The sequence below is a fragment of the Hylobates moloch genome, unplaced genomic scaffold (assembly GCF_009828535.3).
Source record: "Hylobates moloch isolate HMO894 unplaced genomic scaffold, HMol_V3 SCAFFOLD_67, whole genome shotgun sequence".
NCBI lineage: Eukaryota > Metazoa > Chordata > Mammalia > Primates > Hylobatidae > Hylobates > Hylobates moloch.
Genome location: NW_026652342.1, coordinates 57,240 through 73,083, shown reverse-complemented (window position 1 = coordinate 73,083; position 15,844 = coordinate 57,240). Strand labels below are relative to the sequence as shown.

Here is a 15,844-nt window from a genome sequence, read left to right as displayed (position 1 = left end):
TCTTCTCATTTATTTGTGTCCTCTTCAATTTCTTTTATTAATGTTTTATAGTTTTCAGTGTACAGTTCTCTCCTTGGTTAAATTTATTCCTATTTTATTTTTTTGATGTGATTGTAAATGAGATTGTTTTCTCAATTTCTTTTTTGGCTACATCGTTGTGTATAGAAATGTCATAGATTTTTATATGTTGATTTTATATCCTGCAGCTTTACTGAGTTAATTTATTAGATCTAATTGTTTTTTTATGTGGAATCTTTGGGATTTTTTACATACAGGATCATGTCATCTGTAAATAGAGATAATTTTACTTTTTTTTATCCAGCTTGAATACCTGTTATTTCTTCTTACTGTCTAATTGTTCTTGATAGCACCTCCAGTACTCTAAGTAGAAGTGGTAAGAGTTGGCATCCTTATCTTAAACCAGATCTTAGAGAAAAAGCTTTCAGTTTCTCTGCATTGATTATGATGTTAGCTGTGGGGTTTACTCAAATAGGCTTTATTATTTTGAAGAACTTTCCTTCTATATCTAAACTGTTAAAAGTTTTTATCAAATCAGACATTGAGCTGTCCTGAATGCTTTTTTGTCAATTGATATGATCATGTGGTTTGTTAATGTGATATATCACATTGATTGACTTGTGTATATTAAACCAGCCTTGCATGTCAGGGGTAAAACCCACTTAATCATGATGTATTGATGTGTTGTTGAATTTGGTTTGATAATATTTTATTGAAGAGTTTTGCATCAATGTTCTTCAGAGAGGTTGGCCTATAGTTTTCCTATGTTGCTTTGTCTGGCTTAGGTATCAAGGTAATGCTGCCTCATAAAATGTGTTAGGAAGTAGTGTTGACCCTTGAACAACGCAGGTTTGAACTGCATGGGTCTACTTATCTGCAGATTTTCTTCTGCCTCTGCCACCCCGAGACAGCAAGACCGACTCCTTTTCCTTCTTCTCAGCCTACTCAACATCAAGATGTCAAGGATGAAGACCTTTAGGATGATCCACTTCCCACTTAATAAATATTAAATATATTTTCTCTTCTTTATTATTTTTATAACATTTTCTTTTCTCTAGCTTATTTACTGTAAGAATAAAGTATAGGATAAATGTAATATATAAAATATGTGTTAATTGATTATGTTATCAGTAAGGCTTCCAGTCAACAGTTGGCTATTAGTAATTAAGTTTTGGGGTAATCAAATGTTACATGCAGATTTTTGACTGCATTTTGGGGTGGTCAGCACCATTAACATCCATGTTGTTCAAGGGTCAAGTGTATTATCCAGTTCTTTTTTTTTTTTTTTTTTTGGAAGCATTTAAGAAGTATTGGTATTAATTCTTTTTTGAAAGTTTGATAGAATCCAGCCATGAAGACATCTGGTCTTGGGCTTTTCTTTCTTGGGAGATTTTAAGTTACTACTTCAATCTATTCATTTGTTATTGGCCTGTTCAAGCTATTTCTTTGTTATTCAACCTTCTTCAGTTATATTTTCCTAGGAATTAATCTGTTTACCCTAGATGATCAACTATGTTGACATATAATTGTTAATAATAGTTCCTTATGATCTATTTCATATCTGAGAACATCTGTTGTAATGTCTCCACTTTCATTTCTGAGTTTATATATTTGAATCTTCTCTTTCTGTCTTCTTTTTTAGCTGGTATAACTAAGAGTTTATCAGTTTTGTTCATTTTTTCAAAAACCAACTCTTAGTTTTATTGTTTTTTTCCTATGGTTTTTCTATTCTCTATTTCTTTTCTGATATTTATTAATTTCCTTCCTTCTGCTACCTTTGGGTTTAATTTGTTCATTTTCTAATTCTGTGAGGCATAATGTTAGGCTATTTGGGATCTCCTTTTTTAATGTAGACATTTATTGCTATAAGCTTTCCTCTTATGGGAAGTTTATGCTTTGGGGCATCCCATAGGTTTTGGTATGTTGTGTTTTCATTATCATTTGTCTCAAGATAGTTTTCAGTTTATCTTTTGATTTTTCTTTGATCCATTGATTATTCAGAGCCAGTTGTTTAATTTCCACATATTTGTGAATTTTCCAAAGTTAATTCTGTTATTGATTTCTAATTTTGTACCATTGTGGCCAGAAATAATACTTGACATGATTTTGATCTTCTTAAATTTAAGACTTGTTTTATGGCCCACCATGTAGTCTATACTGGAGAATGTTCCATGTGCACTAAAGGAGAGTGTGTGTTTTGTTGCTGTTGGACAGAAAGTTATATATAGCCCATTTTGTCTAAAGCACAATTGAGTGTCAGTATTTCCCTTTTAATTTTCTGTCTCATTGATCTCTCTGTTGTTGATGGGGGATATTGAAGTCCTCACTATTACCGTATTCCTATCTATTTCTCCCTTCATGTCCATTAATATTTGCTTTATATATTTAGGTGCTCTAATGTCTAATGTGCTCTAATGTCTAATATATATTTAGGTGCTCTAATGTCTAATATATATTTACACTTGTTATATCCTCTTGATGAATGTCCTCTTTATCATTAGGGACTTTCTTTGTCTCTTATGAAAGTTTTTGACTTGATGTCTATTTTAAATCTAAATATAGCCACTTCTGTTCTCTCTTTTTTTTACCATTTGCATGCTGTTTATTGTCTCCTGGTTGTTTTGTATATCCTTTGTTCCTTTTTTCCTTTCTTATTTGCCTTCATGATTTGGTGATCTTCTATAGTGCTAGGTTTTTATTCTTTTTTCTTTATTTTTTGTGTATCTGCTGTAGTGTTTTGCTTTGTGGTTACCACAAGGATTACATAAAACATCTTATAATTATATAATAATTGACTATTTTACACTGATAACAGCTTAATTTTTTCCACATACAAAAACTGTAAACATTTATCCTCCACCCTGCTTGATCTAGTCTGCTATTGAAGCTCTCTATTGTATTTTTAAATTTCATTCATTGAATTCTTTAGGTCCAAGATTTCTGTTTGGTTCTTTGTTATGATACCTATCTCTGTTGAATTTCTCATTCAGATCATAAACTGACTGATATCATTAAATTGTCTCTCTATATTCTCTTGTAATTTTTCAAGTTTCCTTTTCTTATTTTGAATTGCTTTTCAAACAATTCATAAATTTTCTTTTCTTTGGGGTCAGTTACTAAAGAATTATTGTGTTCTTTGGTGGTGTCATATTTCCTTCCTTTTTCATGTTTCTTGTGTTTCTGAATTGATGTCTTCACATCTGATGAAACAGTCACCACTTCCAAACTTTACAGAGTTACTTTCATAGGAAAATATTTTCATCTGCAGATAGACCTTAATGTGCTGGTTGAAAAGGATGTGCTGGCCCCGCTTCTGAATAGATGCAGTGGTCAAGCCTCCATGCAGCTTCTTCAGCTGTGATCAGTATCACAGATGACTGTGAGTACCTCAGTGCTGTAGGCTATAAGAGTTTAGGGCAGCAGTGGCAGCAACATATTGTGAGAGTTCACAGTAGCAGGGGCTCTTGGGGTCCTTCTGTTTAAATGTTCCCCACAGTGGAGAGTCTTAGCTGAGGGAAACTCTCTTGGTATTGAGTCTAACATGGCTTGCAAGCAGCCATAGCAGTGTTGGGCTTTTGTGAGTTTTGCCCCCAGGAGCTTGACCAGGTCCTCATCATGAATATTGTGGAAAAAACCATTTGTGCTTCTGGCAGGGGAAGGAGAAAAGTGACCATTGTGAAATACACCAGAGCACTTTGTTGCACTTAACAAAGCCTACCAAAAAAACCTGTTTTACAAGCAGCTAAAAAAGGAAGGAAATATGACACCACCAAAGAACACAATAATTCTTTAGTAACTGACCCCAAAGAAAAGAAAATTTATGAATTGTTTGAAAAGCAATTCAAAATAAGAAAAGGAAACTCAAAAAAATTACAAGAGAATATAGAGAGACAATTTAATGATATCAGTCAGTTTATGATCTGAATGAGAAATTCAACAGAGATAGGTATCATAACAAAGAACCAAACAGAAATCTTGGACCTAAAGAATTCAATGAATGAAATTTAAAAATACAATAGAGAGCTTCAATAGCAGACTAGATCAAGCAGGGTGGAGGATAAATGTTTAGAGTTTTTGTATTTGGAAAAAATTAAGTTATCAGTGTAAAATAGTCAATTATTATATAACTATAAGACGTTTTATGTAAGCCTTGTGGTAACCACAACGCAAAACACTATAGCAATACACAAAAAATAAAGAAAAAAGAATAAAAACCTAGCACTATAGAAGATCACCAAATCATGAAGACAAATAAGAAAGGAAAAAAGGAACAAAGGATATACAAAACAACCAGGAGACAATAAACAGCATAGCAGTAGTAAGTCCTTAAATGTCAATAAGTATAAATGGATTAAATTTTCCAATCCAAAGACGCAGAGTGGTTTAATGAATAAAAAAACAAGATCCAATTATATGCTTCCTATGAGAGACCTACATTAGCCTTAAGGAAATACATAGGCTAAAAGTGAAGGGATGGAAGAAGGTATTGCATGCAAATGGTAAAAAAAGAGAGAACAGAAGTGGCTATATTTAGATTTAAAATAGACATCAAGTCAAAAACTTTCATAAGAGACAAAGTCACTAATGATAAAGAGAACATTCATCAAGAGGATATAACAAGTGTAAATATATATTAGACACTAGAGCACATTAGACATTAGAGCACCTAAATATATAAAGCAAATATTAATGGACATGAAGGGAGAAATAGATAGGAATACAGTAATAGTGAGGACTTCAATATCCGCCATCAACAACAGACAGATCAGTGAGACAGAAAATTAAAAGGGAAATACTGACATTGAATTGTGCTTTAGACAAAATATGCTATATATAACTTTCTATCCAACGGCAACAAGATATCAAGAAAAACTGTTTTACAAGCACCTAAATTATTGGGGATTTTTCAGAGCCTAACCAATCTGGGGGAAAGGAGATAACCACCTACAGCCAACTCTAGCCTTCTGTATGGGGGATGGAAAATGTACAAGCCCAGATCCCTCCAGTCTTGAACCATCCTGGTTGAGCTAGGAGGGGGAGAAACTGAGAAGCACCGTAACATTTACAGCCCAGAGGCACAGGCTTACTAAAAGACTGACCTAGTTATAGGACTATAGAATACTTCGTCTTCCCTGACACCTTACCACCACGATTAAAGACTTTTTCACTGCAGTTCCATATACCCAATACATCGTGTCCAGCCATAAGGAAAAAAAATTACAAGGCATACAAAAAGGCAAAAAACACAGCTTGAAGAGACAGAGCAAGCATCAGAATCAGACTCATATATGACAGAGATCTTAAAATTATCAGACCAGGAATTTAAAACAGCTATGATTAATGTGCTAAGGGCTTTAATGGATAAAGTAGATGGCATGCAAGAAGAGATGGGCAATGTAAGCAGAGAGATGGAAATTCTAAGAAAGAATGAAAAAGAAATGCTAGAGATCAAAAACACTAACAAATGAAGACTGTGATAGACTCATCAGTAGACTGGACCTGGACACAGCTGAAGAAAGAATATCTGAGCTTGAGGATATCTCAGTAGAAACTTCCAAAGTTGTAAAACAAAGAAAAAAAAGGCTGAAAAAAAAATAAAATATGTTGTAGTTGAGACATCTACAAAAGGTGTAATGTACACATATGAGAATAAAGGAAGGGGAAGAAAGAAAGGAGAAGAAGAAATATTTAATGAAATAAAGACTGAAATTTTCCCCAAATTAGTGTCAGACACCAAACCACAGATCTGTAAGCTCAGAAAACACCAATCAGCATAAATGAAAGATACCTAGGCATACCGTATTCAAAATGCAGAAAATAAAAAATGTTTAAAAAGTATTGAAATCTGCCAGAGGGAAAAGAAGAACACCTTACATATAAAAAGGAGAAATGAGAATTACATCAGTTTTCTAAGAAATCATGCAAGCGTGAAGAGAGAGAAGTGAACAATCTCAAGTGTTGAGAGAAAACACCTCTACCAATCTAGAATTCTGTACCTCAAAAAATTATTCTTCAAAAATGGAGGATAAATACTTTCTCAGACAAACAAAAATTGGGGGAGTTTGTTGCCAGTAGACCTGCCTCACAAGAAATGTTAACAAGAAGTTTTTAGATAAAACGAAAATGATATAGGTAAGAAACTTTGATCTACGTAGAGCATCAGAGAATGAATAAGTGAAGATAAAATTAAAACTTTTATTTTTCTTATTCATAATTGACCTAACAGCAGTTTATTCAAAATATTAACAGCAACAATATTCATATATATTTATACACACATATATACTTACATAAGTTTACATATATGTGAAATGAATGACAGCAGTAATACAAAAAATAACAAGGAGTAGATTAGGATTATTTCATTCATATAAGGTACTCCCACTATCCATAAGATGATATAGTGTTATTTGAAGGTGGAATTGGATTATTTATAAATGTATATTATAAACTCTAGGGCAACCAGTAAAAAATATGTTTTAAAAAAGAAGCATGGAGAGAAAATGGAATATGCTCAATTAAAACCCACAAAATGCAGAAAAAACTGTAAGACAAAAATAGGAAAACTGAACAAGGACAATGAATAGAAAGTAGTAGCAAATATGGTAGCTATGATCTAATTATATCAAGTAATCACTTTGGATGTCAGTGGCCTAAACATACCAATTAAAAGGCAGAGATTGTCAGGGTGGATCAAAAAATAAGACCCAAGTATATATTGTCTCCAAGAAACCTGCTTTAAATATAAGACATATATAGGTTTAAAGTAAATGGATCAAAAAATATATGCCATACTAACACTAAGCAAACGAAAGGATTAGTAGTTATATTAAATTCAGATACAGTGGAACTTTAGGACAAAAAATTATCAGGGATATGGTAGCCATTACTTAATGATAAAGGGTTTAATTCTCCAGGAAGACATATCAATCCTTAACAGGTGTATACGTACCTAACAGAACACCAAAATACATGAGGCAAAAAAAACAAAAATGAACAAAGAAAAATATGTGAGGCAAAAACTGATAGAACTGCAAGGAGAAATAGATGAATCTACTATTATAGTTGTAGACTTTAATACCCACTATCATAAATGGACAGATCCAGCAGGCAGAAAAATCAGTACGGACATAGTTGAATTCAACAACACCATCAGTCAACTGGAAATAATGGATATCTTGGACTACTTCATCCAACAGCAGCAGCATACACATTCTTTGCAACCTCACATGGACCATTCCCCTAGATAGACTGCATTCTGGGCCGTAAAACGTATCTTAACAAATTTAAAAGAATAGAAATCATACAGTATCTGATCTCAGACCACAATGGAACTAAACTAGAAATCAACAGAAAGATAGCTGGAAATCCCCAAATACTTTGGGATTATACAACACACTTTAAAAATCACACGGGTCAAAGAAGAAATCTCAATATAAATTTAAAAATATTTTGGACTAAATGAAACTACAACTTACCAAAATTTATGTGATATGGAGAAAGCAGTGATTAAAGAGAAATTTATAACATAGAATGCATTTATGAGACAAGAAGAAATATCTAAAATCAATAGCCTAAGCTTTCATTTGGGAAACAAGAAAAAGAAGAGCAAATTAAATCCAAAGTAGCAGAAGAAAGGAAATAATAAAAATAGAGCAGAGCCAAGGGAAGTGTCATGTACCTGTAATCCTAGCTACTTGGGATGCTGAGGGATCCCTTGTGCCTAGGAGTTTGAGTCCAGCCTGAGCAACATAATGAGACCCTGTCTCACTATGTGGTTCCCAAATTGTGGTTCCCTCCTCTTCTGTTATACATTTGTTCAGGTTATGCTGCTGGTAGTTGTTTAAAAATTGTGTTTCTATATACAAATGATAGCTATAAAAATAAGACTTGGTTTAAAATAACTAAGCCTTCCTTTAAGCAGGGAAATGAAATGTACACTCAGTACCATCTTGATACTAAAGCTATTCAAAAAATGCTTTAGGGACAGTTTGCCTGATAAGTTAGCCATGAATTTTCAACCATGATAAACCAGAGCTTTTTAGATTTATATAATAGGGGTTCAGGAATTCAGGCAGCTATGATTTACGCTGAAGAAAATATTAATAGTAAAAACCACAAAAGTTGACCAGTTAATTTTATTCCTTTGGTTACTCTTATTCTCCAAAGTATTGATTCTACTCTGTTTAGCTGTTAGCAAATTCCAGAAATGTTTCTGTATTACAGACTGGCCTCATTTTAAATTTAGCATTGGCAATTTCAAGTGGGTCCTGATGCTTCCTGGAGTCCTGGGACTCAAACTGGATTTCTCTGTCTTTTCCCTTTCCTGCTTTTTTTAGATGACTATTTTATGCCTTCCTTCGCTTCTGAAATTTCCCAAAGATGTTTTCTACCTTCCTCATGCTCAGCTGATGACTCTTTCTTCCTACTTTGTAGAGATAACGAGAGCAATCAGAAGCTCCCATCGCTGTTCCTGGGGGATCATTTGCCTGCACTTCCAGCAAAGGCCGTCTCCTCCCCTCGTGCTCGAGGTCCCACCCTGTAGTAGTTGGCTTGGGCTGCCATAACAGAACACCACAGACTGGGTGGCTTAAACCATGGAAATTCATTCTCTCACAGGTCTGGAAGCTAGAAGCCCAAGATCAAGGTGGTATCAGGATTGCTTTCCTGAGGCCTCTCACTGCATTCTTGCTATTTCCTTTCCTGTGTGTGTGTACAGAGAGACAGGCAGAGAGAGATGGGTGTCTCTTCCTCTTATAATGACACCTATCCTCTTGGAGTAGGGCCCCACCCTTATGACCTCATTTTGCCTTAATTACCTCACCAAAGGGCCTATCTCCAAATACAGTCAAATTGGGGTTTAGGGTTGCAACATAACATAGGAATTTTGGGAGGACACAGTTCACTCCATGACATATCCCTCCCCTTAACTCAAGGACATGTGTCTAGGAAAGCTCTGGCATCATCTGGTTTTTTTCCTCCCTCTCTACTGCTAGATCTTTCCTATCAGCCTACAAACATGCCGTTAATTTCCTCAGCTTACTAAAAAACAAAACTATTCACCCACTTCTCGGGCAGCTTCCATCTCATTTCTCACCTTCCCTTTATAATAAAATTCTGAACAAATTCCAGTGCATCTCCTCTCTGAACTCCCTTTAATCCAGATTTCATGTCTGCTACTACAACAAAATTTCTTTTATCCTTATCACCAGTGACTTCCGTGTTGCCAAACTACTGTGATCAATTCTCAGGCCTCACTTTTTAGGGCCTCTCTGTAGCATTTGACACAACTGAGTAGTCCTTGAAACACTTTTCTTCAGTTGGCTCAAGATTCCATATTATCCTCATTTCTTTTTTTTTTTTTTTTTTTGAGACAGAGTCTTGCTCTATCACAGCTGGAATGCAATGGCACGATCTCAGCTCGCTGCAACCTCCACTTCCCAGGTTCCAGTGATTCTTCTGCCTCAGCCTCCCAAGTCGCTGGGATTACAGGCTCCCGCCACCACGCCCAGCCAAATTTTTTGTATTTTTAGTAGAGATGGAGTTTCACCATGTTGGTCAGGCTGGTCTCGAACTCCTGACCTCAGGTGATCCACCTGCCTTGGCCTCCCAAAGTACTGGGATTGCAGGTGTGAGCCACCAGCCTATCCTGATTTCTTGACTCTCTGGCTGTTTCTTCTGTCTGTTTCCTCCTCGTGTCCCAGCCTCCTAACATTTGCAGGCGCAGGGCTGAGTATACTTAGACCTCTGCTTTCTTGTGTATACTTGGGATCTCATCCAGTATATACACTAGATTCTTGGGATCTCATCCAGTAGCATGGTTTCACACACCCTGTATAAACTGATGACTTCTGAATTCATAGTTTTAACCTAGACCTTAAACCATTAACTCAAGACTTGAATACCCAGATACTTCAATACTGCACATTTAACAGGCATCTCCAAGTTTAATAAGTGCAAACTGATCTCTTGATCTTCTCTGCAAAAACCTATTTCACCTATAGCTTTTCCCATGTTAGGTAATGACAACCTCATTCGTCTACTTGCTTAGGACAAAAATCTTAAAAGTCATCCTTGACTCGTCTCTTTCCATTATACAGTATGTCCAGTTGGTTCTACTTTCTAATTTTTCTCTGATCTGACTCCTTCTCACCACCTCCTCTATTGCCATCCTAGATTATTTGCAGTACCCTCCTAACTGTCTTACTTGCTTCATTCTTGCCCCAAACAAAAGCTGGAGTGTCCTTATTAATACCTATGTCAAATTAATACCTATGTCAAACCTATACTGAAACCCTGAAATGGTTTGGGTGTGTGTCCCTGCCCAAATCTTAGGTCAAATTGTAATCCCCAGTGTTGGACGTGGGGCCTGGTGGGAGGTGGTTGGATCATGGGGGCAGATTTCCCCCCGATGCTGTTCTTATGACAGTGAGTGAGTTGCCATGCGATCTGGTTGTTTGAAAGTGTGTATTACCTCCCCACCTCTCTTTCTCCTGCTCTGGGCATGTGAAGATATGCATGTTTCCCCTTCAACTTCCACTGCGATTGCAGGTTACCTGAGGCCTCCCCAGCCATGCTTCCTGTACAGCCTGCAGAACCATGAGCAAATTAAGCCTCTTTTGTTTATAAATTACCCAGACTTGGGTATTTCTCTTTTTGTCATTTTTATTTGTTTTTTTTTTCTTTTTCAACTTTTAAGTTCTGGGGTACATGTACAGGATGTGCAGTTTTGTTACATAGTAAACGTGTGCCATGGTGGTTTGCTGCACAGACCAACCCATACCTAGGTATTAAGACCAGCATGCATTAGCTATTCTTCCTGATGCTCTCTCTCCCCGCAACCCCCAACAGGCTCCAGTGGGTCCCGCCCCCATGTGTCCATGTGTTCTCAGCGTTCAGCTCCCACTTACAAGTAAGAACATGCGGTGTTTGGTTTGTAGCAGTGCAGGAATGGACTAACACAAACCCCTTCAGTGACTCTCTCTTTCACTGATCTTAAAAGCCAGATTCCTTACAATCACGTTCAACACCGTGCAGGACCTGGTTCTGTCACAGCCCTGTGTTGTCTGAGGGAGCCAGTGCTCCACTGGTTGCACTGATCCAACCACACTGGCCTCTACACTGTATTTTTGTGTGTGTGTGTGTATGACAGAAGCTTGTGCTGCCCAGGCTGCAGTGCAGTGGCACGATCTCGGCTCACTGCAACTTCCGCCTCCCAGTTCAAGTGATTCTCTTGCTTCACCCTCCCAAGTAGCTGGGATTACAGGCATGCACCACCACACCTGGCTAATTTTTGTATTTTTTGTAGGGACAGGGTTTCACCATTTTTGCCAGGCTGGTCTCGAACTCCTGGCCTAAAGCGATCTGCCAGCCTCAGCCTCCCAAAGTGCTGGATTACCAGTGTGAGCCACTGCTCTTGGCCTCTATACTGTGTCTTGAACATGCTGTGCATGCCTCTGCCTCAGGGCCTTTGCACTGGTTCTTCCTTCTGCCTGGAATGCTGTTTCCCTAGAGGTTACCCTCATCTCCTACAGGTTTTTGTTCATACGTCACCCTCTCAGGGAGGCCATCTGTTACTTCAGTATTTTTAAAATTATAAAGTACCCCCTAACTTTTATTACTTCCTCTTTCTCTTTCTTGATTGATACTTCTCCATAAGCCTTGCACCATGTAACTTTTCAAAGTTACTTTGTTTACTCTCTAGATGTTTCATAAAAATGGAGAGGGATTCTTGCCTGTTTTGTTCATTGCTGTTGTCCACCTGCCTAGAGTTGATGAATGAATTGGATATTTAGTTATAAAGGAGCTTCATTGGGTTTGTGAAATTTAGGGACTGGCCATAAACCCATGAAGAGTAGCTCACACTGAGACACAGGCTTTCCTGCACTAACTATTATCCGTGACTCTAGCATTTTTAGGGAAAAGTAACCTCATCTTTATGACACTAGAATTAATTTTTAGATTTTCTAGTGGGCGAATATTTTTAAAGCACTTAGAACAGTGCCTGGGACATGGTATGAGTTCTATTAAGTGTTTATTTTAAAAGCAACAAATACTTTATTAAGCATTTTGTGACAAAAAAAAATAGTGACAGAATGTGAGCCAAGACAAATAAACCTCAAGAGATTCAGAGTAGCCCTAATTCTGGTGGAGAGTGGCTTTAATCATAACAGAGCTGGAGTCAAGTCTGATGACTTACTAGAAAAACAGCAATAGTCACATGCCCTCACTATTCTGGAAGAGACAAAACTACCCTGTGTACTCAATGGGATTATAGATACAAAGAGGTTTATGGAATGAACTCTAAAGAATTGGTTTTGAACTTAAGTCCATAAAAAAAATGGTTATGAAAAGAAAACTTCAGAGGTATGGACTGAGGCAATAGAAGAGGAAAAGGTCTTGTATGGCATCCACTCATTCATTAGATGGACAGTTATGCCCCAAACACTATGTTAGGGGCTAGGAGCTGCCTTCTAGGATCTCATTATCTAGTGGGAAAAAGACAGGTTAACCAGCAATGACCAATTCAGCCTTAGTACTACCATAGAGGTGAGCCTGGAGTGGGCTGTGAGCATGGGATTGCTTCCTCACCCTATTTGCGATATGAAAATAAACAAATCATTTGCTTCCAACTAAAGGTAGTGGACAGAACTCACCTGTTCTTATCTCCACTCCCTGAGGAAGTCCCATCAAAATGAAAGTAAGGAAATTGAAAAAGGCATGAACCAGTGGTTTTTAACCTTGGCTGAACTTTTGAAATAGCAGCAGAGATTTTTAAAAATCCTAGTGTCCAGCCTGTAGCCCAGATAAATTGAATCAGAACCTCTGCAGATGAGACTCAGGCATCAAGATTTTTATACTATAATTATTTTCAAAGAAAATAAGAGACAACCATACACATAAGAAATCAATAGCATTGAGAACTTGAAAAAGGCTGGGCCTGAAATTAACTTAGCAGAACTAAGAATCCTAAAAACTGAACAATTTCTTGGGGAAGGGAGACCTGAAGGATACCAATTAGAAGCAGCAAGATTTTTCCCGTGGTAGAACTTTGGGAAGGTTCAGGAATTGGAGAGACTGGGTATGGGGTGAAGTGAAGAACTGGAAGCTTGGTTGAAAGTCTGCATTTGGAACAGATGGCCCAGATTTTATCCCAAGACTGCCCCCATCCCTATCTCTGGTTTGTTCTCTGGAGAGGTAGAATGAGAAAGGGCCTCAGGTACAGTTGAGGAGAAATGTGAGGTTAACCTTGCACGAGAGTCACTCTCCTGAACACCTCGATGCCCTTCTGAAAATACTGGCCATCAGATTTGTGCTGCCTGGCAGGAAACTGGAGGATGCAGCTCTGGGCAAACTGATCCAAGAGGGAAATCCAGTCAGATGCTGGCATGGGAGAGTCCAGGCCCCTTTGTAACACACCCTGTGGTGATGCCCACCCATCCACAAACCCATACACACATGCAAGATTCTTTTATCCAGCTTTGGAGACCTCACTTTGAATAAGAAAGGACATCAAAGATCACCAGATATTTGAGGAAAGTATCTAAAGTGAAAGACAAAGACCAAAACAGACAGGTGAAAGTATATAAACAAAGGTAACTCAGACACACACACACACACACACACACACACACTCAGCAGAAAAAAATTAAAATATATGTGTAGATAGATAGTTATAGACATATAGACAGATGATGGATGGATGGATGGATGGATGGATGGATGGAAAAGTAGATAGATAGATAGATAGATAGATAGATAGATAGAGAGATAGATAGAGAGATAGATAGAAGGACTGTATTGCAAGGCATGACACAGTGCTCTCACTGGTGGAGCACCTGTGCTCTGCAGCCAAAGTGTGAGTTTGTGTCCTGGCTTCATCACTTCCTAGCTGTGTGATGCTGGGCAAGTTACTTACCCTCTCTGTGCCTTAGTTTTCTCATCTGTAAAAAGAGGGATGATAATGATGATGCTGTTCAAAAAACAAAAAGGAACTGTTGGAAATTATGAATATATATATATGATGGCAGAATATAACGTTTTAGGTAAAAGTTGAGGAAATTCTAAGAATAATCAAAAAGACAAAGAAATGGAACATAGAAACAACAATAAAAAGAGACACTAAATCTAAGAGGTACAAAATCAGAGTTGCAGGAGAGACATACTCAGGGAAACAGACGGACAGACAGAGAGACGAGAGAAATCATGAGAGTAATGACCAACCTTTCCCAGTAGTAAAGGACACAAGTTCAGAGTGAAGAGCCTCTTTAGTGCCCACATGATTGATGGGAAAAAGACCCAGTCTAGGGCACGTCACTGTGACATTTTTAAACCTTGATGATGAAATAAAGATCCCAAAAGTTTCCAGAGAGCAGAAAACAGATCACATAAAAAGAATTGGAACTTGAGTGGCAGAGGGGATAACCAAGTTCTAAGCAATGTGGACTGATTCTAGAAAGGCCACCCTATTTCCAGGACATAAAACTTGTTTGATTTAGATACATTTGTCACTGTAGAAATTAGCTCTTATGTATTTGGCAGAGTCAGGGCTCAACTCTTTGCTCAGTGATTCTCAAAATCCCATATCTCCTTTGTCCAGAATCATCTATTTCTTTTATTTTTTTAATTAAGGTGAAAAAGTACTAAATTTACCTTCCTTTCCTCTTCCTCCACTTCCCTCTCCCTTTTCCTTGCCCCTCTTGTTTCTTCTCTCTTTCCCCTACTTTACCTTCTGAGCCTTCATACTTTTGCTGTGTCTATTTCTCTCTCTTTCTCCCTTTCTCTTTCTATCCACAGAAGTCTTATGTCTGTCTAATAATTGGCAGAAGAGATTTTTTTTTTTTTTTTTGCTTTTTAAGTGATGAATAGTTGGCGTAACATCAAAGACAAGCCCTGTGGTTTTCTGGCTGCCCCAGAAGGGTGGTGCAGCTGGCAGGCATCCCAGCTGCCTGGTGATAGGCATGTGGAAGAGATACCAAGCTCACAGGTCACTGTGTATGTGTTCATGTACGTGTGTTTTTCAGGCCAACAGCAGGCTGAAGCAGATTGAAAAGGAATACACTCAGAAGCTTGCCAAATCTTCACAGGTAAGCAACATTAAAAGACACAAAACAAGGTAAAACCAAAACAAAAATGAAACCTCCATATAAAAGCCTTGGCACTTTCAAGTTAAACTTCATTCTTTTCAGTTTTTTTTTGTGGAATGGTATCATATTTTTATGGGTATACAAATAAACAGAACATGATTTTAATATTTCAGTCATTAAAAATCAAGAAAAATTAGGCATATTTAACCATTTGAAACAACACATACAAGCGCGCGCGCACGCGCGCACACACACACACACACACACACACTCTCAGATGTTGTAAAACCAGCCTGTACACTTAAACAAGCCCAGGCTGAAACATACTTCACAAGAACAGGAGATATACACCTACATTTGTGATGTAAGCAGTTTGGTACCATCTGTGCTTTTTTTGTAATATTCCATTTTGCTCTACCTAAAGGCTTCTTCAAACAAAAATCAAAATGACAAATAATTCTAGGTTAAGTCTACAGCTCAACTGTTGACTCCTTTCGGGAAAAAGAGAATTCTAAGTCCCTACATCCATAACTTGCTGTTTGTACTTACTGTCATAGTTTTAGTATAAGAAAGGCCAATAATTGAATGCCTGTCTCTACTTGAAATATGATGCTCAGAGTACTTTTTCAGCATAAGTTGTTACAGTGATATCCAGTAGTATCATTTAAGGAACTCCAAGTTTTCCTTACTTGCATAAGTGATTATAGAACAAATAAATACTACTTATCTTTACTTTGCAG

The 15,844-nt window shown here is 37.3% G+C and overlaps 1 protein-coding gene across 3 annotated transcripts in view; it reads left to right on the top strand.

Annotated features, from left to right (window-relative positions):
- The window catches only part of LOC116463810 (centrosomal protein of 112 kDa), a 390,683-nt gene that overhangs the window by 335,178 nt on the left and 39,661 nt on the right, over positions 1-15,844 (top strand). For 2 of the 3 annotated variants that reach the window (XM_058434855.1, XM_032147075.3), the window contains exon 16: positions 15,042-15,104. In XM_058434855.1, the coding sequence (XP_058290838.1) occupies positions 15,042-15,104 (63 nt within the window). Of the gene's footprint in view, positions 1-898; positions 999-15,041; positions 15,105-15,844 lie in introns of those variants that run through there. The other variant, XM_058434856.1, reaches the window with a different exon arrangement.